A 24,470-nucleotide genomic window follows, 5' to 3' on the forward strand; every position below is an offset into this window, starting at 1 on the left:
GATTAATCATACTAGACAATGGTAGAATTAAACACACAGGATACAAATAATACCCCTACAAATTTTAATATCAATAATATGGTAATGATGGATCCAGCAATTTCAACTCATCAAACGAGTGATATTGGGGTTCCTTCAGATCTAGAATCAACAACAAATATCGACATTCAATTATCAGATAACTCTACAGAGCAAACGTCAACATCATCTATGTATAATGAAGAATTAGCTAATCAACTCAGCCAAGATTCAAATATCATTCCTGAAGTTGATGATGGTAAGCATATATTATATGATAGTTTTTCGAATCATAGTTTCTTTAAAACAGCTGATAGACTTTTAGATGATCTAATGATTGATTTATCATATATGCTTTTTAATAACTCTTCAGAACACATAAATGATAACAATAATAATAATGATAACAATCACAATAACAATAACAATACTTCTAATAGTAATAATGACACTAATGAAATTAAAACATATATAAATGGTATCTTGAGATTACCCTCTCATCAATACTCAAAAGATCGATATTCTAAATTTACTTTTGCAATGGGTACTATTGTAGATCAAATTAATTTACAAACAAGATTCGAATTTAAATCGGTAACTTGTCCTGAATTTAATGATGTTCACGTTTTATTAGGGGTTTTGATGGATAATCGTTCACAAGCGCCTCTTGGAACATTTTTACCAGTTTATCATTTTAAAATAACTGTCAAGACTAGATCATATTTAGAAAAAACTAAAAAACATGTTGGCATTTCACATTTCCATTTAATTGATTTTGATGATTTACATGAGTTTGATAAAAAGGATTTGGAGATTACTAATCATGACATTAATAAAAAATCATTGTTAGATAGTGCCATTTTTATTTCAGAAGATACAAATAAATTAGTAATGTTAGAAATCTTTAAACCAGAATTTAACGAACTAGAAGAAATTGAAAGTTTTTCTCAAGAGAGTATTGCTGAAAGATACATAAACGCATGTTCCAGATTTCCAAATTTAGATCAACAAAAAATTCCAACACAATTGGAATGTTTAAATACTGTATTTAAAATTTTTAAAGGACCATTAAATCATAAAAATATTAATGAACCACTAAAGGCTATCAATGCAGATAATCCTCTATTGAATTCACATTGGAATCCAAATTGGCTTTTAACCAAATATGGCTTTATTGAAACATTGGATAATAATCCAGACACTCAAGAAGAATTCAAAGAATATTTACCCCCTAATTTGGCTGATTATATTAATGATATTAATACACGTGCCCTCAGAGAATCTTATATTAGAAAATGTTTAGAATTAATATTCATTTCTAAGAGAAATATAAGTTTAATGGGTCCAAATGATTTACAATATAACTCAAAAGCTATTCGGTCGTTTAATATTCTACAAACTGTCTTTACTACGTCATTCTGGCATCAGTTTTTATATGAACATAAGCCACAATTGGATACCTATAATAAATTGGATTATGAATACCATTATATAAATTTATTAACCAGTTTTTATTATACGGAAAGGGATATCATTAGAAATTATAATTGTTTAACTGCACTTGATCCAGTGAATATTGGAATATATTACGATGCCTTAGCTTATATAGCTCAATCAAAAAATTCCTATCAATTGATTTCATTTGTATCTAAGCAAGATGTCATTGGTCAAGAAGCTTTGAATCAAGCACTAACCTTGTTTAATATTGATAACAATGATTCTTCCGCAATATCTACACTAACTGAATCTATGATATTTACCATATACAAGACTGAGCGGAAACAGGCTAATATTAGTTCAGCAAGATTAGCAGAAATGAAAAATGCTTTACGTCTCTTAGCCAAATATAAACATTCTGATAGATTAAAATTTTATGCCGATTATGAACCTTATTTTTCAGCATCTCAAGGTTATAACACTTTAGAAGTTGATGAATCTGTTGATGATGATATTATTCAAACTGCTTATACAATCAAAGTTAATGATGCACCAGGATTGAAAATTGATTGTGATAGAGCTTTATTGACAGTAGCCACTCGAAGAAAAAGTCTAGCATTGTTTAAATTCTTATTACAAGAATGTCCACAATTTACTGAATTTTATGGAGTAGATCGGTTTGATTATTTCCAAGCATTAAATACTTTACAAGTGAATGAGAATGCTACAGATGAAACAATTTTAGAAATTTTCCAGCAACGTTGGTCTAATGATAAATCATTAGATTATGACTCAATGTTAAATTTACAATCAGCTTTATCGAAAATTGCATATGAAAAAAATTCCAAATTAATTTCAAATTTTATTGATACAGGCATAGTCGATCCAACTTGTTTACCCGTTGAAAATTGGCCAGCTGGTTTAAATAATATTGGTAATACGTGTTATTTAAATTCTTTATTACAATATTATTTTTCAATTAAACCATTACGTGATTTTATTTTACAGTACCAAATGACAATGAAACATTTTCAAAATGAGATTGTCTTAAATAAACAATTGGAAAAAAGAAGAAGAATTGGTGGTAGGGAAGTTAACGAATTAGAAGTTGAAAGATCTGTTCAATTTATTTATCAAGTTCGAGATTTATTTAAGGAAATGATTTTTTCACAAATGAGATGCGTTTCTCCAAGACAAGAATTGGCATATCTTGCTTTTATGCCTAGTAATATTGAAGTTGAATTTGAATCTGCTTCGACAGAGGATGATATGGGAGACAAATCTAATGCTCAAGATGCAGTTGTTCTTCAAGACGAAGCTAAGAACGACACTGATATTAATCTTACTGAAGTAAATTTGATTGATTTGGAACCTGCTACGAAGGTATCTACATCCAATGATCAACCTACAATGGATGCAATCGAAATTCTCACTAACAGTGATAATAAATCTAAAGAATTATCCAAAACAAACCCCTTTAGAGAAGTTTCGCCAAATGAAGATATAACAATTTCCACACGAGTGGCTAAGATTAGTAGTGATCAATTAGAAAATGCTTTTGAAATGGGGAGACAACAAGATGTCACGGAGTGTATTGGTAATGTTCTTTTCCAATTAGAAACAGGGTTTGACCCAATCTCTCTTGACAATGAAGATAATGAACAATATGATTTAGTTAAAGAATTATTTTATGGTAAAACTAAACAAAGTATTATTCCTTTGAACCATAATTCCAATGAGCGTATTAAAGTGGAAAGATTTCTATCATTGTTAGTCAATATTACAGATCATCCCAAAGATATTTATGATGCATTAAATCAATATTTTGCGGATGAATTTTTAACCATGGAAGAATACGGTGATGTTAAAAAGACACTTTCTATGACAGAATATCCCAAGATTTTACAAATTCAAATCCAACGTGTTTATTATGATCGTGAAAGATTTATGCCTTTCAAATCTATCGAACCATTACCATTTGAACAAGTTATTTATATGGATCGATATGCTGAATCTAGTGATCCAGAATTAATTTCCAAGAAAGAAGAAACTGCGCAATTGAAATTAAAATTGAAAGAATACAGAGCAAGACAAAAGGAACTCTTGAGCAAGAATGAATTGGGTCTTTCTAGAAAAGAAGCCATGATGGAAACCATTAAATTCTTGAAATCCCCCGTAATCTTAGAAAATGGTATTGATACCACAAATAAGGATGTTTTGGTAAGAGAATTACAACAATATGTGGATGGAATTAATAATGAATTATCGAATCTTTATAATAAAATTAATCAGCTACAAAACCGAATTGATCATCAATTTGATGATTTCAAAAAACTAGCATATTCATTATTTGCCGTGTTCATCCATCGTGGTGAAGCTAGTTATGGCCATTATTGGGTCTACATCAAGGACCATTCCAAAAACGGAATATGGAGGAAATACAACGACGAATCTGTCACTGAAGTCCCAGAACAAGAAGTATTCAATTTTACAGAGGGTAATACTGCCACACCTTATTTTCTGGTGTATGTGAAACAAGATTCTCTGTCAGACATTGAACCTTTAAAAAGAATCATTCAAAACACAGAAAACTAGCGAAATATCCGTCTTCATACAATTACGTATCATCATCATCACCATCATCATCATCATTTTATAAAAACCACATGTCATATATAATATATCGTAAATATAACATATCATAAACATCATAAACATCGTAAATATATTTTATTCAAGTATCTAATCTTGCCATTTTATTTGCTGGTTTTTTCTAGCAACAGTAATTCACGCAAGCGTGATCACATTCGACGACATAGCCTGCTTCGGTGAACCCAGCAATAAACTGCGGGCAAAATTGAAATTCGGAAATGCCAAAGTGCAACGTCAAAGGGTAATCTAATAGTAATTGTAGTAGTAACTCTAGTAGTAATTCAATAGTAAATCTATAGCAAAATCTAGTAACAAATTTTATGGCTGTTCTGGCAACAAGGAATGAGAAAAATCCATAGGCATTCAACTCGCAACCAATTTCACCTACCAACCAGAAAATTGTCAAGCAGATCTGAGATCGAAGGGTAATTAAAGAAGTTAAAGATATTTGTCGAAACTTTAGAAAAAGTTAAAACATCCAAGACAAGAAGGAAAATAGGTAAAATTATAGTTACATATTAATTGTTGCTCAATTGAGATAATTGGAAAGAACAAAAAAGAAAAAAAATAAAACGGACGCTCTTAACAGGATTCCACTGCCATTGATTGTCATAGTATTGTTGTATCACTTTGGCCATAATTCGTTGAAAAATTATTTATAGAAACACAATAACGAAAAATAAGAAAAAAAGTAAAGTATTGCATAATATATACTACAAACCAATAATAAAAAAATAAGCTATCATGTCTACTTTGCAGCGTCGTAGAAAACAAGCTCGTAGTGATTCAGTTGGGTCTAGTGGTACTGATAGCAATGATAATGAACCTACTAATCGTCAAGCTGAATCAAGAAGAGTAGCTTATGATCCAGAAGAAGATAAAATTAGAAATAACATGAGCGTCCCACAATTAACCTTGATGGAAGAGGTGGTTTTGTTAGGGCTAAGAGATAAAGAAGGTTATTTGTCGTTTTGGAATGACAACATTTCTTATGCTTTACGTGGTTGTATCATTATCGAATTAGCTTTAAGAGGTAAAATTCGTATTCTTGATGATCCTGCAAGAAAAAGATTCGAATTATCCGAAAGATTGGTTGAAGTTGTTGATTCAAGTAAGACTGGGGAAGTCTTGTTGGATGAAGCCTTGCAAATCATGAGAAATGATGAGCCTTTGGCAATTTCCAATTGGGTTGATTTATTAAGTGGCGAAACTTGGAATGTATTCAAGATTAATTATCAATTAAAACAAGTTAGAGAGAGAATATCAAAAGGTCTGGTTGATAAAGGTGTTCTAAGGACAGAAATGAAAAATTTCTTCTTATTCGATATGGCTACCCATCCAGTGACGGATTCAAGTTGTAAAGAAGCTATTAAGCGTAGAATCTTATCTATTTTAGTTAATAGAACAGCAGAATTCACATATAATGATTATTTTCCAGAAACAACCTCTTTTAAATATATTAGAACCATTTCTTTAATATGTAGTGCCTACGGTGCAAACGTTTTAGAAAATGTCTTGAATTCTTTGGAATACCAAAAGAGAGATAATGGGTTGAATAGAGCTGAAGAATTGTTGGAACAATTTTCTCAATATCCATTTGATTTGGAAAAGCAAACTGAATTTGGTACTTCTATTAATTTAAACGCATTGGTTAAAGAGGAAATTGAGGCTGATCCAAAGAATGCATTATTTTTAGAAGTAGTGGCTGGTGTTTTTGAAGTATTTTCTAAAATGGATTTATTATTATAATAAGATCAGAAGATATACAAACACAAAAAAAAAATTTAACAATATATAACTCATTATGACTTTCTTGCTGCCACCGATTTTATGTTGTTGTTAGTTTGTTGTTGTTGTTGCTGCTGTTATGACATTTGTTTTTTTATTTTTTAGCCTACCAAAATTACTCACTCGAATCCTTTTAAAAAAAATTAAAAAAATAAAATAATCAATCATTCATTAATTCATGTATTTCCCTCTACGAACTACGAACTTTTAAAATTTAAACAAATCACATCTTCCCGTACGTATTTAAATTCGGTATGAATCATATGCATATGCCAATACTTTGACCATACATTTCAACTTACTTGGTTAATTTAATGCACACAATTGCACCGACGTATATATTAGCATATATATGTATTTATATATATGTTAAAACAATTATTTTCAAAAAAAAAGAAAAAAAATGTTAGAGAGTTTCATTATTACAAAAAAATATTATATTCATTTTTATTTGTTTTTGTCATTTTTTTTTTCCAATTTTTAAATTTTATTTCTATATCTACATTTTTCTATTAATATATAATGCATATATGCATATCTATCCATGTATCTGTACATTTATTTCTTATGGTTATTATATCTATATATCAAAACAGTATATTAAAGGATTCGGGAATCTACTTTGATAAGTTGAAAAATTCGCGACACTTAATTTTTATTTTTTTTTGTTATGAAAAATTAGGTTTAATTATTTAACAAAGTTATTATATATTTAGAAAACAAGTTGTTCTAACTTAATTGAAGTGTAAGACATACAACTTCAACTTCCAAGCATGTCCACAGAAAATACTATCAAGGATGAAACTCCTTTAAGATCTGATAATGAAGACAATTCATTGACTAGTGATTCCAATTTCAATGGACCAATTGAAAGTAATAATGATGAAAATGCTAATAATAGTAATAAAGGTGATATAAATAATAGAAATAGAAGAAGAAACTAACAATAGTAATGATGAGGAAGATTCCGGTATGGATGATTTATTTGGGGATGATGAAGATGAAGAAGCAGGAGATAAAAACACACAGAACGAAATAGATGATGATGATGATGATGATGATGATGATGATGATGAAGGTTTTGTTAGAAAGAACAGAAGATCAGAATATGATGAAAATAGTGATGATGAACAAGATAAAGCTATGTATGAAAAGAAATTTTATGGTGAAGATGGTTTCAATCGTTCAGATGATGATGATAATGAATATGAATACAAAGAATCCGATATTGAATTAGTTAGACATATAGTTCCATATAAGACAAGGCCTTCTAATAAAGAACTTGATAAACATCGTGAATTATATTATGCTAAAGTTCCTCCCTTTTTAATGGTTGATCCAGTTCCCTTTGATTCTACAAATTTTGAATCTGCAGTTAAGGAGAGAATTAAAAATTCATTAAATGAGGACACACAAATTACTGATCGATTACGTGATGAAAATACAATAAGATGGAGATATTCCAGAGATTCTAATGATAATGATAAAGTTTTCAAACAATCTAACGCACAAATAATTCAATGGTCTGATGGTTCATATTCCTTAAAATTGGGTAATGATTATACAGATATTTTGACGAATGAAACAGATAATATATTTTTAACCGTTTCTCATGATCAACAAGAATTAATGCAATGTTATAATGGAGGTGAAATTACCAAGACATTGATGTTTATTCCATCATCAACAAAATCTAAAATACATCAAAGATTAACTGCTGCAGTGCAGAATAGAGATAAAAAGACTACATCGGGTCCTGGTATGATGCTAATCAATACAGATCCTGAAATTGAAAAGAAATTATTAGAGAAAAAGCAATGGCAAATGATGAGAGATCGTAGGAGAAAACAATTGCAAGAAAGAGAAAATAATGAAGTTGATGGTATTACTAGTGGATTTTCTAAAAGAGATAATTCGCCATCTATTAATTCACAATCCATAAAAGGTTCACGTTCTGACAGAAATCATGATTATCGTAGAAACGAATATGAAGAAGATGATTTTATAGTAGATGATGAAGATGAAGAAGTTGATGGAATGGTAGATGATGATGATGATAATGCTGAAGAAGAAGAAGAAGAAGAAGAAGAGGAGGATGAAGATGATTTAAATGCAGAAAGGTTAAGAAATGCCAAGAGACAAGGGTATCAAGAAGATGATGATGAGAGGGATGCAAGAAATGAAGAGGAACAATCATCATCATCAGAAGTTACCAAGAGAAGAAAAATCGCTGTTATTGATGATGAAGATGATGAGTAGATGACAATATAATACCTGTATAATTAAATATATATAATATTAATAAAGACAGATGCTGATACTTCACATTTCCTTTTTTAGTTAGTTTTGCACGTGATGGTCCGGGTAAATTTCTTTTTTTCAAAGGGATTTTTGTTTCAAATGGGTGGAGTGGTTCCCCCTACAAAAACAATGGGTATAAATAAACTGTTTCAATTATTGAAAAGATCTGCGGAATAAATCAAAGGATAATTATCCAAAGAGAATTACATAACCCAACAATAATTATTTACAAATGTCTTGGCAAGGTATGTTGAATGAAATATTGAATTAAAAAAAAAAATAAACTTAAAGATCGAAAAATTACTAACAAAGCATATATTGAAAAAAAAAATTAAAAATAATAACCAATTGAACTTTTTTTTCCCACGGATACTCTTGCAATTTTAAAAAGCATACACTGACAACTTATTAGCTACCGGTAAAGTTGATAAAGCTGTTATATATTCTAGAGCAGGTGATTCTGTTTGGGCCAGTTCTGGTGGATTACAATTAGGTGCCAATGAAATTGCCGAAATTGCTCGTGGTTTCGACAATCCAAGTGGTTTGCAAAGCAATGGGTTGCATGTTCAATCTCAAAAATTTATGTTGTTGAGAGCCGATGATAGATCCATTTATGGTAGACATGATGCAGAAGGTATTGTTTGTGTAAGAACTAAACAAACAATTGTGATTGCACACTATCCACCTACTGTTCAAGCTGGTGAAGCTACCAAGATTGTTGAACAATTAGCTGATTACTTAATTGGTGTTCAATATTAGGCATGTCATTGGCGTAAGTAATGTCTTATGAACCATAAATAAATCCATCCATATATATATATATATATGTATATATGTATGTATACCTATATATCTATTTTTATACATATACAATCTATGATATGTAAGAAAGCCATTATTAAAGCACAAGGCACGTGATAGAATTTTATCACATGACGCAGTATCACGTGTGTGAATTTTTCCTATTTTCTTTTTTCTCATTTCTTTTTCCAAAATTTCGGAGTTCTTTCGTGATCTCGCCAAGATGAAAAGAATTTCCTCAAAGTACAAAAGAAGAAAACAAATAATAAATAGGGGTTATGTATTCACATAGGTTATGTATTCACATAAGTATAGACAGATAGAGTATAAAGATTTATATATATTTAAGCATCAACAAAATAATATCTATTCAAAAACTGGGAATGGGTCCCAGTCTGGCTTGTTGATTCTCTTTTCACCATTAACCTTTGCAAGAGCATCGATTTCAGCAATATCTTCCTTTGATAAATCAAAGACTTTAAAATTAGAAATGACTCTTTCTTCGTGAACGGATTTTGGTAAAACAACGATATCTCTTTGTACGATCCAAGAAGTAATAACTTGAGCTGGGGAAACACCATTCTTAGCAGCAATATCGACAATGGTCTTTTGTTTTAGATTTGGAGCGTTATCTGAACCGAAAGGAGAATAAGCTTCTAATTTAATCTTTTTGGAATCACAGTATTTTTGTAATTCAAATTGTGGTAACAATGGATGCAATTCAACTTGATTAACAGCTGGGGTCAATTTATTACCTGGAGAAGATAAAACTTTTTCCAAATTGTTGATTGAAAAATTGGAAACACCTACAGATCTAGTTAACCCAGTAGCAGGTAATTCTTGAACCAATTCCCAAGTCTTGATATAATCCCAAGTTTCCATGTCAACATCACGAGTTCCATCTGGTAAACGTGGCACCACTAAGTAATCATCATCTTTGATATATCTTGGGTTTAAAACAACAGGCCAATGCATCAAATACAAATCAACGTAATCCAAACCTAATCTTTTCAAAGAACTTTCTAGAGCTCTCTTTGGGTTTTGGAATTCAGTACACCACAGCTTTGTGGTAATGAAGATTTGATCTCTTGGAACCCCTGAGTCTTTGATAGCTCTACCGACTTCACCTTCGTTTCTGTAAATGGCAGCGGTATCGATATGTCTATAACCAGCTTTCAAAGCATAAATGACAGAGTTGTAACCATCATTTTCTTGAGATTTCCAAGTACCTAACCCGACTGATGGGATTTTTTCACCATTGTTTAATGTGACGTAAGTATCAGAGTTTTTTAATTGAGCAGGCATTTCTTTTTTTGGTTGTAAGTTGTTGTTGTGTGGTGTATTTAATTCAAGTGATAGTAATGATAAATTGCAATTGTAAAATATTATTTCATAGGGTTTATATACGTTTCTTTCCCGAAGTTCGATGTAGCTACTACGAATGGATATACCTTAATAGTTTCAAGAATACACAGGCACGAGGTTTCCATGTCTCTAACCATTATACATTTACATTGTATTTGCAACCACTACATTGACATAGTATTTGCAGCCACTACATTTGCAATTGTATTTGCAACCACTACATCTACATAGTATTTGCAGCCACCATATTTCCACTAATACGGTATAGTACTGTAAAGAACTAGGTGTAGATGAATCTAGTGGGGATAAGTCACGATCATGTTGAAAGCTGGGGAAGATGCATACTTGACAAACCGAAAAGGTTTAGACACGCCAAGAATATCGAACGCGGTGATAGACGGGGTTATTCTTATCGCCGGGAATACTATTTGCAGGATATAATAAAAGTAACGTAAATTCACTCACGTAAAATAACGTAAAATCAAGTATGATAATAGTATAGTATGGCAAGGTTAAAAGTATAATATAGAGTGCAGTATATAGGAGAGTATAGAGGGGCGTAGGTTATCATGCTAAGAAAGTATGCGCCTACTCAGGATGTAACAATAATGTTGATTTTGCAACCAGAGACGGCGTAATAATGAAGAGTGCCTGAGCTCTGTTTCAACCTCATCTGTATCGAGTGTATATGCTGGACGGAAGAACAACTCTTGTAAAAATGACCCAACAATAAAGTTGAAATATAATCTAGAAACCAATGAAGCTAATGTGACAAGAAGCGATACAGAATATTCATACGCGTCACTAGCACCTTGAGCTGCTGGCGGACGTGTTGTGGTGTTGGCGGCAAACCATTCGTGTGTAAAGTATACAGTGAAGGCACACGTCAGCAACGTGTCTACGCTGAAGAAGATAAAGACTTGTGAGAAAGTGTACAATGTTGGGCGATGTACTTTAGCCAAACCTTGTGCGTAAATGGCCAAACACACAATAGACCATGTGTATAACACCCACTGGGCAAATTCTAGAGGATGCCCATTGAATAATGCTAGAATACCGTATGCACCACCGCACTTGTTAAAGATGGTGATCCCTAGTACTAGTTCGACTCCCAGGTATAAAGGTGCCACACCACAGAAACGTTTGGGAAGGATGAACCGTTTCACAGCAGCACGGTAACGTTCAGGAGTCATTAGAGTGAATGGATGGCTGGTTTTGTTTTATTTTTATGGGAGCTTTTGTGTTTTGTGGATCAATTTTATGATCCGTTTTTGTTTTGTTTTTTTGATTTTTAAGCTTTATTTTTATTTTTTAGTTTGTTTGTGGCCTTTAACAACTTTTGATTGGGTCGGTCTCTCTCTTTTTTCTGTTGTTTTTAAACAGGTCGTTCACCTATAATCCCAGCCAATTCCAGTAATGCTCGATCTTCGGTCACGTGCATACTCACGTGCTGTCTTCTTTGAGCTTCTCTTTCTTCCCATTCCCATTCATGTTTCTGTTCTGCAAGTTCTTTGGCACCACCACACCCCCATACTTCTACACTTTGTATATGTAATCTTATTTCAAATATTTCTTGGTTAGCGATTATGCCTGTCTTGAAGACACCTGGTCCCGAATGACGAAATACAGCAAATTCTAGGGTGCTATCTATTGTAATTGAGACGTTACCTGGTTTATATTTGTTATCAGAACTCATGTGTTCGTTACCAATCCCTATCCCGTTTTGTGTGTGGAAATATACGGCGTTTGGGTCAGTACACGTAAATACATCTTGTCTTGGTGATAATTGAATGATTTTGGTATGAAGACCGCCGAAATATCCCTTGGTCATTTTCCAAGGTTCTTCAATATAGATGGCAAAGGTGTAATGTAACGGTGTTTGGAAGGTTGTTTTACCATCTTTTAATCGAGGATAGGAATTAAGAAAAGATTTATACCTATTATTTTTTTCTGAATATTCTTGGTCATTAATGATTTTTTTACCAGTAATTAATAAAATAGTAGGAGCCTTCCATTTGAATACTTTGGATTGGAAAGATCTCATAGAATAACCATTTTCTCGGCCAATATAAAGCTTGGATATATCCATACTACGTTTACGCATACTTAATAAGATTTGGCACAGTATGGCCTGGTTCATTTTCGTTTTGGTAAACTGACTAGGACCCAAAGGGCATTCTTTCAATTGATCTTTTGTGTACAAAGAATGTTCAATTAAATTTTTCAAACAATCAAATATATTCGGTACGATTAGTAAAACATTTTCAAATTCCTCTACATTACATTCTTTCATATCTCTAACAATGCATGACGCGCTCTTACGCCAATAAGTATCCCAATCATGATCATTAAAAGTCAAGTCTTGATTGATTAAGCAATAATCAGTACAACAATTCATGTTAAGCGTGAGGAGAAGGCTAATAAATTCAATTAAATCATTTTCCAAGACATGTATGTCATGAGTAGTTTCCCAACATGGGAATTGTACTTCTTCATCACTTAAACACATAAATATAATCTTGATCCATTCTATTTTAGGAAACATTTTATTTCGACGTTTTTTATTAAGCAACGTAATGATTTTTAAATAACTATATCCCGTTATAATATTATCATTGGAAGGATATTTATTTAAATTTCTAATAAATCGAAGATACAAGTGCTGAAGATGTGGCTTAGAATCAGGAATATATGAAAATTTTATGATTTCTTTATCGGATATAATATCATCCAAACTTCGATTGATACGTTTTTGAAATGTTATTAATTCAGAAACTGTAAAGATTTCCTTAATAAGTGTATTTGGGTTTTTGGGAAGTGGTAAAGTTTCGGTACTAGAATATTTCTGTCCCATTATTGATTTTAAATCTTACTTTTTCTCTCTTTTTCCCTCTAGAATGTCATATCTATAGTTGAATTATCTTCTTTTTTTAAGCTTTTTTACTTACACAATGGGCGAAACGCAATTCTGGAATCATTCTTGAAGGGGAATTTTTTAAGATCAGATTTAAGGGAATCTTCAAGAAGGAGTCAGAGATTAAGATAACCATCTATCATCTTGGGAGTCTAAGTTTTGCGTGGTGTTGATCAATTTATGATTTAGAAAAGATATTTCAAAAATTATGATGATAAAGAAGAAATTAATACTTGGTAAATTGATATTAAATCGATACAAATCTACATATTCAAAAATTTTAGTCGTGGTATTGAAAGTATATTTTAAAATAATGAAGTGTTTTTTTATTTTTGTATCTCATTATGCATTAACAAAAACTGCATAGTCTTAATGTTTTGGATGATCCATAAAGTGTAATTGTAAAAAAAAATGCTAGAATATACATATAAAAGAAGGTAAATGTAACCCCATCATCCAAAGATATTTAGTCTTGTGTATATATCATCTGTCCGGAATATTCTTGAGTAACAGCTTTATATTTAACGTTTTTCTGTTAGAAGTTTATATTTACTTAATACAACAATTCTTATTTTAATAATTCTTCCTTACAAGCCTTACACACTACCCATAATGTTTTACCTATTACAAGATATAGTAACACGTATGATAATAGTATATTATAAAATTAACAAGGAAATTATCTAAATTTAATTAATCAGAAATCGTTAAATATTACAGGTAAATTTCTTTATACGGAATTCGATACAAAAAGATGTTCGGGTGTAATTTTTTTTCCCAATATTCAAACGCGATGAGCTCATCGCAATTTTTTTTCAATCTATATTAAGATTCAAATTTAAAGTCATAATAATAATAAGTTAGTTATATTAATATAATAGAGTAAGAAACTTAGAGAAGCTAAGCTGGATGTCAGAAAGAAAACCAAAAGAAGATGCCAGATTTGCTGGTGTATTTACCGATCCAAAATTCAGAAGAAGTAAAAAGGATTCATTAAAGGTAAAGCTAGATAATAGATTTAGTAAAAAAGATTTACAAGTCAATTATAAATCTAAAGTGGATAGATATGGTAGAAAAATAATAGATAGAAACGAAAAAGATAAGAAGGACTTTGATAAATATTATACAAAAGATGAGGACGAAGAAAATAAGGATGAAGAGCAAGACAAATCTGATCAAGAAGAAGAATCTGAGGAGGAGGACGTTGATGAGAAAGCTGATGATGATGAGGACGTTTTAGCAGAATTAGCAAGATTAGATCGTGCCCGTGGTGATGTTCCAAGTGATTATGTCAGTTCTTCAGATGATTATAGTTCCTCTGAATCTGAAAGCTCTGGCGAGAGTGAAGTTGATAGTGACGAAGAATCGGATGCGGAAATTGAATCAGCAAAACCAGAAACTGGTGACCCATCTAAAACTGTTGCAGTTGTGAATTTGGATTGGGATCACGTTAAATCTACTGATTTGATGATCACTTTTTCAGGGTTCATTCCAAAAGGTGGTAAAATTAATAAAATTGCTATTTATCCAAGTGAATTTGGTAAAGAAAGGATGCAGAGAGAAGAAATTGAAGGTCCTCCAAAAGAACTTTTCAAGAAAAAGAATAAAAAGGGTAAAAAGTCTACCGCTGAGGATAATGAAGATGACGTTTCTGATGTAGATATCAATGACTTGTATGAAGAAGGTGACGCCGATAAAAATATAGATTCAAAATCTTTACGTCAATATCAGTTGGAAAGATTAAGATATTATTATGCCGTTGTCTACTGTAACAATATTGGAACTGCTGAATCTATTTATAAAAACTGCGATGGTACTGAATATGAATCAACTGCAAATGTTTTTGATATTAGATATGTACCTGATGAAATGACTTTTGATGATACTCCAAGAGATGAATGTGATCAATTACCAAAAAACTATAAACCATTGCAATTTAGTACAGATGCTCTACAACATTCAAATGTTAAATTAACTTGGGATGAAACTCCGGCTGATAGAGTTGAAATATCAAAAAGAGCTTTTAGTCAGAAGGAGATTGATGAAATGGATTTTAAAGCTTATTTAGCTTCTGATAGTGATGAATCTGAATCTGAATTAAATAATGATTCTAAAAATAAATTGAAGTCATTAGTTGGTGGTGGTGCATTTGGTAATGTCTTTGGGAAAGATACTGAATATGATCTTGATGGAAGTGATGATGAAGATGGTGTTGATATGGAAATCACTTTTACTCCAGGTCTTGACGAAAAGAAGGAAGCATCAGATAATGAAACTAAGAAAGAAGAAAGTACAATTGAAAAATTACAACGTAAAGAAAAGGAACGTCGTAAATTGAGAAAACAAAAGGTTAAAGATTTGAAAGAAAAAAGCGTTCAAGAAAGAAAGGAAAAATTAAATTCAAATAGAAATAGAAATAAAAAGAATAATAATGAATTATTAAAGGATGAAAAGGAAAAACAAGATAAGTCCAAGGCAGAATTAGAATTATTGATGATGGATGAAGATGATAGGATAAGTGGTGTTAATAATAAAGCACATTTCAATATGAATGAGATTTTGAGATCAGAAAAGGAAAAAGGTAAAAAATCAAAATACCAAGATAAAAATAAGATTGTCCAAGATGAATTTAAACCTAATTTGAACGATTCCAGATTTGATGAAATTTTTGAAGACCATGCTTTCGCAATTGATCCAACACAACCAGAATTTAAACAAACTAGTGCAATGAAAGAGATTTTAAATGAACGTACTAAGCGTGCTTCGAAAAAACAAAATAAGGATAAAGATAATAAGAAAAGAAAAAATACTAATGAGGACAAATCTGATATTTCTAATATCGTAAATAAATTAAAGAAAAAAATAAAAAACAAAAGAAATAATTTTTAGTAAATTATTCTAATTTATTCATCCTTAATATATAACAAATTATATATCACAATCTGTATATTAAAATAGAAAACGATCATTTAATTCCAATTTATAATTATTTTAAAAATATTTTTAAAATTTGGTTCTTTAATGTCGCTTTCAAGAAACATTTCAAGAAAAAATATACCAGATAATACCAACTTAAGCTTAACATTAAAAAAAATCCAGAATATTGCTACTGTTATACTTTACTAAATATTTCTTTATCTAATTAAATCATTCTTTTATTTGTAAATCATTTGTCAATTCTATGTTTGCACGTGTTTTTAAACATGACTTTTCGCCTATTCGAAAACGGGTAGAGGCATTTTATTGAAAATTTGAAATTCAATATAAGATAGTATTAAATTAAATATATTAATAGCTAGTTTAGTAATAAAATTTAATCGAATAGGATATTACAGTCCAAAGTTATATAAAAATAAAGTCATATTAAGAATTTAAATAAGGATATGCTTCCTGTAAAGAAAAGAAGAGGCCGCCCACCAAAATCAAAAAACATAGCTAATAGCTCCGTAGCTGTCAACAATGCGAATGAAAACATAATTGAAAACACATCAAATAATCCTGTGGCAAATGATATGTTAAATTTAGTAGCAACAGCGGTCGATAAGGCCTCAAAATCTACAAAGCGCCCTAAGAGATCTAATTCCAAAAAATCTATTGATCAATACTTTAGAACTACCCCATCATTTGACATCCTAGGCAATGATGAAGCCACTTCCATTCCAGTTTCACAATCAGCTTCAAATATACCAGGTGTAGATACGACACATGAGATAGTTACAGATGATAATGAAAACGATGAGGATTTCGTAATAATTGAGGATTATGTAGATGATGATAAGGATTATATTGCTAATGAAGAAGAAGATGTTGCAATGGAATTAGAAGATAATAATGACGATACGGACTATACAAATGAGCTAGGAGATGATGCAAATTATGACGATAATGATATTCAAACTGAGAAAAAACCTAAGCGCAAAAATGCATCTACAAAAGAAAAATCAACTAGCGCTAAAAGACCATACAAGAAGCGTACCAAAAAGGAAATAGCACCAACACCTATTCCAATTTCCACTCCAGATTCTACACTAGAGAAGAAAGGACGTATTATAAGAGCATTGAAGGATTTATCGTCTGCAAGAGATAAAATTGAAAGAATGTATGGACTAAATCGAGACAAATTACTTAATTTAGCAAAGATTAAAGAAGGGTTTGAAACAAGCTTATTCGATTTTCCTTCGAGTAATATTCAAAAAGATTCGAGATTTTATGTGGAATGTATTCCTCCATGTGCTCAAGAAGATATTACAAATGTTCTAATTAATGATGATACAAAAAAAACACAATATCATGAGATTACTGATGAGATATATCGGGACCTATTCCATAGTAGAGTTGAACCTGTATCCGTAGAAATTGGTGATGTCAGTTATGACCTTCAAACTGATGATTTAGCTCAATTTCCTATTTTCCCAATTGAGCCAAGAACTGGGTTTCTTTATAATATTGGCGGTATGGTCACTGATATGGTTTGGTTACATCAAAAAATAGATAACGAACAGCAATACTTAGCTGTATCAACATCTCAGTACTTTGATAAACCTTTAGATAACCATTTACGTATGTTTCATGGCCAATCACATGTGTCTACAATTTCAATATTTCGACTGAATATCAAAACTTTGGAATTCATTAAGTTATACACGGTGATAAATCCTTATGGTGAAGCATGGAATCTGAAATGGCACGAAGGTTATAATAATCCTTCTAACCTAGGCTTATTAGGATTTGTGTGTCAAGATGGATCAGTAAAATTCTTGGAGATCCCGAATATCACAGACTCCATGAATACATCTAATAATAACGGTAATAAGAATGGGAAAATTATTTTTTGTGAATCTCCATCTATATCAATGTCATTACCTAATACATTAATTACTTGCTTTGATTTTTTATCACCCACAACTATCATTTGTGGTTTCAAAAATGGTTATATTGCTGAATATGATTTAAGGGATCCTCAAATACCTTCATATTATAAACAAATCCATGATTCATACATTATCAATATTGTTGCTGCTTATTCGGAATTTGAACCATTGGTAGTCAGCACAGTTTCTGTGGATGGATATCTCTATCTATTTGATCCAAGGTCAATTTTTACTACAAAGACTACTGTAACACGGTTCCGTGGTAGCAATACTATACCAATAACTTATATTCCTCAACTATACACACTACTTCATTCTGATGGAGCAAATTCGCTTAAATCCGTTCCACCTAGGACAGTGTTTGCAGTACATCCTGTGTCATTAATGGAATCAACTATTACATCAATAAGTGGTTCAAGACTGCATCCTCTATCGTTAACTAGTACTGCTGACGGTATGCTAATTATCGATAACATAACTAGAAGATATTTAACAACTATAAAGAATACATCAAGTACTCATAAATCATTGAGATTGTGGAAGTGGGACTATAGCTCAAAACAAAATAAGTATAGGCTAGACTTTAATTATACCAAATACCAGTTGAATGTTAATGATGTCAGTAAAATTCACCTAGATCCTCAAGGTATAAATATATGCTGTGTGAAATGGAATGAAACAAATATTGCGGGAAAGTTTTATGCTTTTGCCAATAGTGCAGGCATTCTTACTGTTGAACGTCTAGGTGAAGAATGATCCCACATACATCTAATATCTGTAAATTTAAATGAGAAAAATATATACATCTATACTTTCATATAGACATATGTTGTAGTTTTCTAATGCATGTAATAGTGACCGTTAATTCTATTTTAAACATTGATGCCAGTAATTATTTAATAATGTCGGCAATAAGAAATCGCTCTTTTGGGCATATCACTTTATAGATGAAAAATTTTGAGTGGTATGTTATTTTTAGTGAAAAAAATAAAAGCGATGAGGTTTAGGAAATAAGATTTAATGAAATTTTATAAAGACCGTCAGCAGATACATTATAATAATACAGTATATCGATATATCTCAAGAATATGGCGCAGGCTATTAAATTAAGTGAATTAACTTCTAGAAAAAGACGTGTGGAAGAGACTAATAATAGTGAAGAAGAATCTGATATCAATATCAGCAGTACTGACTCAGAAAAAGAGGATGAAGAAGCTGAAAATGGAACAAAAAAAGAAGATGATGGTGAAGAAATCGTAAACATTGATTTTGATTTTTTCAGTGGTAACCCAAATGTTGATTTCCATGCCTTAAAAAATTTAATGCGTCAATTATTTGGTGCTCAAGAAAGTAATAGAATTCAATTAAGTGCCCTTGCCGATTTAATTTTAGAATCTCCAACTACTACTATTAAAACTGATGGTCAAGAATCTGATCCTTATTGCTTCTTATCATTTATTAATTACAAAGAAAATCGCAAATGTGATTACGTTCAATATTTGAAAAAAATTGATAATAGATTATCAACGTTTTTTGATACAATTGATGGTAATAATAATAAAACATGTGCTTTAGTAATGAGTGAAAGATTAATTAATATGCCACCTGAAGTTGTTCCACCATTATACAAAATTACATTGGAAGATGTCAGTAATTCATTAGGTGATGGTAAACATTATGATTTCTACATAATTGTTAGTAGAAAATACGAGGTCAATTTTGATATGGAAGAAGATGATGGAGAAAGTGGTTCTAGATCCAAAAAAAGAGTTAAACAAAATGAAATTGACTACTTCCACGAAGAAGATCGGTTCTTTGAAAAACATTCCAAGATCCATTTCCAATCTGAAGCTAAAAAGGGTGTTATTGCCAGTTATATCATGATTGATCATGAGGGTTTAGTTAAAAGTATTGATGAGTTTGAAAAGGAAATTGCATCTTGGTAATCAAATTGTAAAATGAATTCATAGACATTTTTTTAACGAAGGAAATAAGTATTCATAAATTGAAGTCTACTTACAGATTAATATTTGGGAGATGAGTATCGTACATTGCCTATTGCATATCTATATATATATATTTATTTATTTATTTGAAAATAGAAAATAAAAAAAGAAAAAAAATAGATGCTTATATTTATTATGTTTATCTTTTATGTTATAAATAGAATAGTAATAAGAACCAAATTCATGAACAATTCTGTTGTGTCTTTTTTTTATTTTTTTTTTTCATATTAAAAAACAGGGAATTTATAAACATTAGTTTCTTCTTGAGGAGTTCCATCTAGGCTATAATTTACCTTCCATTTCAATTTTAAAGGTTTTGATTCATCTTCTATAATATTATTAATAATGGCAATCTGCTGAATTCCATCTTTTAAGAGTGGAGTTAAAGAATCATTAGTTTGTGGCTTTAAAGTCAATGCCAATCTTTTGGGTACGGCTAATAAGAAAGTTAAATTAGTAATATTTGAAGTGGATAAGTTCGTAAATGTAAATTTTATTGAAAGTTGATTGGAGCTGTTTCTTTCTATTATATAATTAATCTTTAAGAATTTAGATTCATTTAAAATATTAGTGGGTTGAACTGGTGGAGAGGTATCCAGTGAAATTCTTTGATTTGTAGTTGCCGGAGTTAGTTTAATATCTTCGAAATCACCCAATAAATCTGCTAACAAGTCTTCTGAGTTGTTAGTTTTGGAATTATTTTTATCGGTATTTGTGATTGTATCAGTATTATTTGTAAATCCCATATCATCATCACCAAAATCTAATAAATTGATTTCTTCTTGTTCTTCTCTTACAGGAGAAGGAGGTTGGTTACTATCATATGAAGTCTTGAAATCAGGGTTAGTATTACTCATATCGAATTCATCTAAAGGTATTAATTTTGGAGAATCTAATTGATCAATGACAATTGCCTTTGCATTTGATAAATCATTTAATTTTAAATAATCATACTTAGAAATCAATTTTCCAATTTGAATATCAAACGGTTTAATTTGTTCAATCATTTCCTTCGAATCTTGTTCCTCGATCAATCTTTGTAATTTTGGTCTTGTTGATTTCATTTCTCCATATAGTTCAATTAAAGTATCAAATTCCCAATCATCACGAGGTTGATTTAAAATATTATTAATCATATCATCGAATAATTCTATTTTTATCTTTAAATTCGATAATTCATTAATAATTTCTTGTTGAGCATTTTTCAAATTATCTAATTTGAAACCGGCCATAACTTTCATTAATTTATTAGCCTTTCTTAAATCTTCAGGTTTTCCTGATCTAATTAATTCATCTAATTTTGCCCCCTGAGCAATTTCTTGTTCCTTAGCAATTTCACTTTGAGTCATTAAAGTCTTATTCGGAGTTAATACAGATAATTCTACTTCAGTGACAGTTGGGAAAGTATAACCTTTTGAATATAATAACGAATGCATATCTTGAATATTTAATAAATCATCTTTATAAGTGGTATGCTTACATAAAGTCTGATACCATTCTTCTAAAGTCTTTAAAATGAAATGTTGAACTAAATTTAATTGAGAAGGTGGGAATTCAGGGAATTTTTGAACCATTAGATTTAAAAAATCCTTTCTTGAAATTTGTAAATGAATTGGATAACCACAATTTTTAACTAAAACATCTAATAGAGATAACGCTAGGATTGCAGTCTGATGATCTTGATTATTAATTAATTTGCCAATGGCCATGACCGCGTCTCTAGCATTAGCCCCCTGTTTGTCATTAATATAATCTGCTACATCTAAATTCAAAACCAAATCTGGTTCAGGTAAAGAAGAACGACAAGCTTTAACGATTTTTCTTAACAAAGGACTTTTCGAAGAATGATGATGATGACGACGACGAGGAGGGTTATCTGAAAGACTGATTGACATTAGTGTAAAAAATTAGCTGTGCTGGAGTGATAAAAGCTATATAAACTTGACGATTTTATATAATCAAATAAAGCAATTTAAATAAATTAAAAAAAAATACGGAGCTATAATAAACTTGAAGTAAATTAATATAATTTAAATAATTTAATATTGTTAATAGTTTTGTATTAATCTTTGAAGCAATGTGAAAAATTGATGGAAACGGGAAACTTTGTAGGAAACTCGGGTGGAATTTTCCACCCCTAAAAGTTTCGAAAGCGGGGCCATTCTGATAAAGGGATAGCGCCGGGTTGAAAATTAATTACTAGAAATGATTTTAGTATATGGATATAGTTTTTATAATATACAAAATGCAATATAATACAATATACAAGGGTACAAAGTTTATAAAATGCAGGGATGTGATGGGAAGTGATATTGTATGTGATTGTCTGTGTTTCTTTTACGACCGCGTTGAAGCAATGAAATGATCCAAAGTTTTCAATGCTAAACCTGAAGAAATACTTTCCCTCGCGACTTCTACACCTTTCATCCAATCTCTATGACCCATGGCCAAACAATACAACACAGAAGTGTTCAATAGTATATAATCCTTTATAGCGTTATTTTTGGTGGAATCTAGTAAAGTTAGGTTGAAATCGTCGGAAAGTATTCCACGTAACACTGCGGCATTACCCTTGGGACCTAACGATGCACATTCCAAGAGTTCGTGAGTTTTCAAACCAAACATTTCAGGTTTAACATCGAATGTTTCTATTTGTTCCACACCAGGTTTTGAATGCCAGATGGTAGTTTTACCAATGGGTGAAACTTCATCAAGACCTACATGACCCCAAACTACAAAAGTTTCACTATCTGGGTACATGATTTGAGCTGCCTTGGCGAATTCCAACCCTAAATCTCTGGAATAAACACCCAGGATTCTTTTATTGATATGATTTACTGGATGCAGTAGAGGGCCCAAGATATTGAAAATTGTAGGTATATTCATCAATTTTCTCAATTGTGCAACTAGTTTCATACCGTCATGGAATGCAGGAGCCAATAGGAACAAGAAATCGTTAGAATCCCAAATTTGAGGAACAAATTTGGAATCGACTAATAAAGGATTGGATAAACCTAATTGATTCATCATATCACCAGCACCTGAATTGGAAGTAGTGGCTTTACCACCGTGCTTACAGATTTTAATCCCTGGGATCCCAGAAGCTACAATGGCAGATGAAGTGGATACGTTAAACGTGTTTTGACCATCACCTCCTGTCCCCACGATATCTAAGATAACTTTTGAAGTGGTTGTGGTGGTGTTATTGCTGGGAGTTGGCAATTGTACTAAATGAGATTTAGTCAAGATAGCCTTTGCAGCAGATGCGATGTATTGTGCTTTATGGTCCAAACCCGTGACGGCTAAGGAAGTTAAAAAAGTTGCGATTTTGATATATGAAACGTTGACGAGATCATTATCGATGGAATTTCCGGTCGTATTGGCAATGATTTGTAATTGATCCAAGATCAAAATCAATGCATCATGTAAGTCTGGTGGAGTCAAAGTGGGGGGTTTAACCAACAGTTTTTTCGTATAATGAATAATCCTTGTATTAAACGTCATTGTGATGAGCAATATGAGATGAAACAAAAAAAGAAAAAATAATAATATTAAAAAAAAAGGGAAAAAGAAAAGATAAAATGAGAATTAAAGAAGTAAAAGAGTAAAATGGCAAAATTAATAAAATATCAGATCAATTTAAACAATGCACGACACAATGCACTACACTTGAAACGAAAGATGGTATGTGGTACAAAATATAGCGGTGGATAGGATATAGACAGACAGAAAATGTGATGCTGTAATATAGTTTACAATGGAATGACAAAAAATGTTTGTATGTCTAAGTGCTATTTGCGATGGCGATTGCAATTGCGATTCTGTGTTTCAATGACAATGAAGAATAGCGATTTGATTTATTTTGAAACTTTTTACAATTGAAATAAAGTATTCGTGATAAAGCAAAACAAATAAAAAATAAAATTGTTTTTAATGAAATTTTTAATAAGCAAAATTGAAGAAATATTATAGGCTCTGTCTTTCTCATCAAGTTTGTTCTCGCGGAGAAATTATCCAGTTCACTATATTTCGGACGCGGATTTTGCAGCCAGGCCAAATGAGTCACAACCTATGGCGGCAGAAATTTTAACTTTGGATATTGGGAAAACCAATGAAACTGTGAAAAAAATAAAAAAATAAAAAACCCAACATTTGTTTCACACACATAACCTCACAGGATATCTCTGAAACGATACTCAAAAGACAGAAATAAATAAAAGACACGTGCGTCAGCAAAATGATATACATCAAAAAAAAAGAAAATGGAAATATCACGGCTCGTATGTGACGATTCAGTTACTAGCCGATCGGCTTACT

General features: G+C 31.1%; 12 protein-coding genes across 12 annotated transcripts; 7 read left to right on the forward strand and 5 right to left on the reverse strand.

The window, feature by feature from the left end:
- Positions 1-87: 87 nt before the first annotated feature.
- UBP2 (ubiquitin-specific protease UBP2) lies at positions 88-4,050 on the forward strand (the record flags this gene model as incomplete). Its single annotated transcript, XM_004177910.1, has 1 exon — positions 88-4,050. One exon carries the CDS (start codon positions 88-90, stop codon positions 4,048-4,050), a length of 3,963 nt encoding a protein of 1,320 aa, XP_004177958.1.
- Positions 4,051-4,851: 801 nt separating this feature from the next.
- On the forward strand, positions 4,852-5,856 carry TBLA0A06480 (GOLPH3/VPS74 family protein; the record flags this gene model as incomplete). Its single annotated transcript, XM_004177911.1, has 1 exon — positions 4,852-5,856. The coding sequence occupies one exon, from the start codon at positions 4,852-4,854 to the stop codon at positions 5,854-5,856; it is 1,005 nt and encodes a 334-aa protein (XP_004177959.1).
- A 1,011-nt stretch (positions 5,857-6,867) lies between these two features.
- LEO1 (Paf1-complex subunit LEO1) lies at positions 6,868-8,154 on the forward strand (the record flags this gene model as incomplete). Its single annotated transcript, XM_004177912.1, has 1 exon — positions 6,868-8,154. One exon carries the CDS (start codon positions 6,868-6,870, stop codon positions 8,152-8,154), a length of 1,287 nt encoding a protein of 428 aa, XP_004177960.1.
- A 274-nt stretch (positions 8,155-8,428) lies between these two features.
- On the forward strand, positions 8,429-8,955 carry PFY1 (profilin; the record flags this gene model as incomplete). Its single annotated transcript, XM_004177913.1, has 2 exons — positions 8,429-8,441; positions 8,609-8,955. 2 exons carry the CDS (start codon positions 8,429-8,431, stop codon positions 8,953-8,955), a joined length of 360 nt encoding a protein of 119 aa, XP_004177961.1.
- A 408-nt stretch (positions 8,956-9,363) lies between these two features.
- On the reverse strand, positions 9,364-10,302 carry GCY1 (glycerol 2-dehydrogenase (NADP(+)) GCY1; the record flags this gene model as incomplete). The annotated part of the gene is made up of 1 exon (XM_004177914.1): positions 9,364-10,302. The coding sequence occupies one exon, from the start codon at positions 10,300-10,302 to the stop codon at positions 9,364-9,366; it is 939 nt and encodes a 312-aa protein (XP_004177962.1).
- A 632-nt stretch (positions 10,303-10,934) lies between these two features.
- On the reverse strand, positions 10,935-11,555 carry KEI1 (Kei1p; the record flags this gene model as incomplete). Its single annotated transcript, XM_004177915.1, has 1 exon — positions 10,935-11,555. The coding sequence occupies one exon, from the start codon at positions 11,553-11,555 to the stop codon at positions 10,935-10,937; it is 621 nt and encodes a 206-aa protein (XP_004177963.1).
- Positions 11,556-11,737: 182 nt separating this feature from the next.
- Positions 11,738-13,216, reverse strand: RTC5 (Rtc5p; the record flags this gene model as incomplete). The annotated part of the gene is made up of 1 exon (XM_004177916.1): positions 11,738-13,216. The coding sequence occupies one exon, from the start codon at positions 13,214-13,216 to the stop codon at positions 11,738-11,740; it is 1,479 nt and encodes a 492-aa protein (XP_004177964.1).
- Positions 13,217-14,185: 969 nt separating this feature from the next.
- Positions 14,186-16,165, forward strand: ESF1 (pre-rRNA-processing protein ESF1; the record flags this gene model as incomplete). Its single annotated transcript, XM_004177917.1, has 1 exon — positions 14,186-16,165. One exon carries the CDS (start codon positions 14,186-14,188, stop codon positions 16,163-16,165), a length of 1,980 nt encoding a protein of 659 aa, XP_004177965.1.
- A 494-nt stretch (positions 16,166-16,659) lies between these two features.
- On the forward strand, positions 16,660-18,903 carry TFC6 (transcription factor TFIIIC subunit TFC6; the record flags this gene model as incomplete). The annotated part of the gene is made up of 1 exon (XM_004177918.1): positions 16,660-18,903. One exon carries the CDS (start codon positions 16,660-16,662, stop codon positions 18,901-18,903), a length of 2,244 nt encoding a protein of 747 aa, XP_004177966.1.
- A 332-nt stretch (positions 18,904-19,235) lies between these two features.
- On the forward strand, positions 19,236-20,093 carry BCP1 (protein-transporting protein BCP1; the record flags this gene model as incomplete). The annotated part of the gene is made up of 1 exon (XM_004177919.1): positions 19,236-20,093. One exon carries the CDS (start codon positions 19,236-19,238, stop codon positions 20,091-20,093), a length of 858 nt encoding a protein of 285 aa, XP_004177967.1.
- Positions 20,094-20,380: 287 nt separating this feature from the next.
- On the reverse strand, positions 20,381-22,048 carry TBLA0A06570 (uncharacterized protein; the record flags this gene model as incomplete). The annotated part of the gene is made up of 1 exon (XM_004177920.1): positions 20,381-22,048. The coding sequence occupies one exon, from the start codon at positions 22,046-22,048 to the stop codon at positions 20,381-20,383; it is 1,668 nt and encodes a 555-aa protein (XP_004177968.1).
- Positions 22,049-22,490: 442 nt separating this feature from the next.
- Positions 22,491-23,657, reverse strand: TRP4 (anthranilate phosphoribosyltransferase; the record flags this gene model as incomplete). The annotated part of the gene is made up of 1 exon (XM_004177921.1): positions 22,491-23,657. One exon carries the CDS (start codon positions 23,655-23,657, stop codon positions 22,491-22,493), a length of 1,167 nt encoding a protein of 388 aa, XP_004177969.1.
- Positions 23,658-24,470: the final 813 nt, after the last annotated feature.

Source organism: Henningerozyma blattae, chromosome 1, assembly GCF_000315915.1.
Source record: "Henningerozyma blattae CBS 6284 chromosome 1, complete genome".
In the NCBI taxonomy this organism is placed as follows: Eukaryota; Fungi; Ascomycota; class Saccharomycetes; order Saccharomycetales; family Saccharomycetaceae; genus Henningerozyma; species Henningerozyma blattae.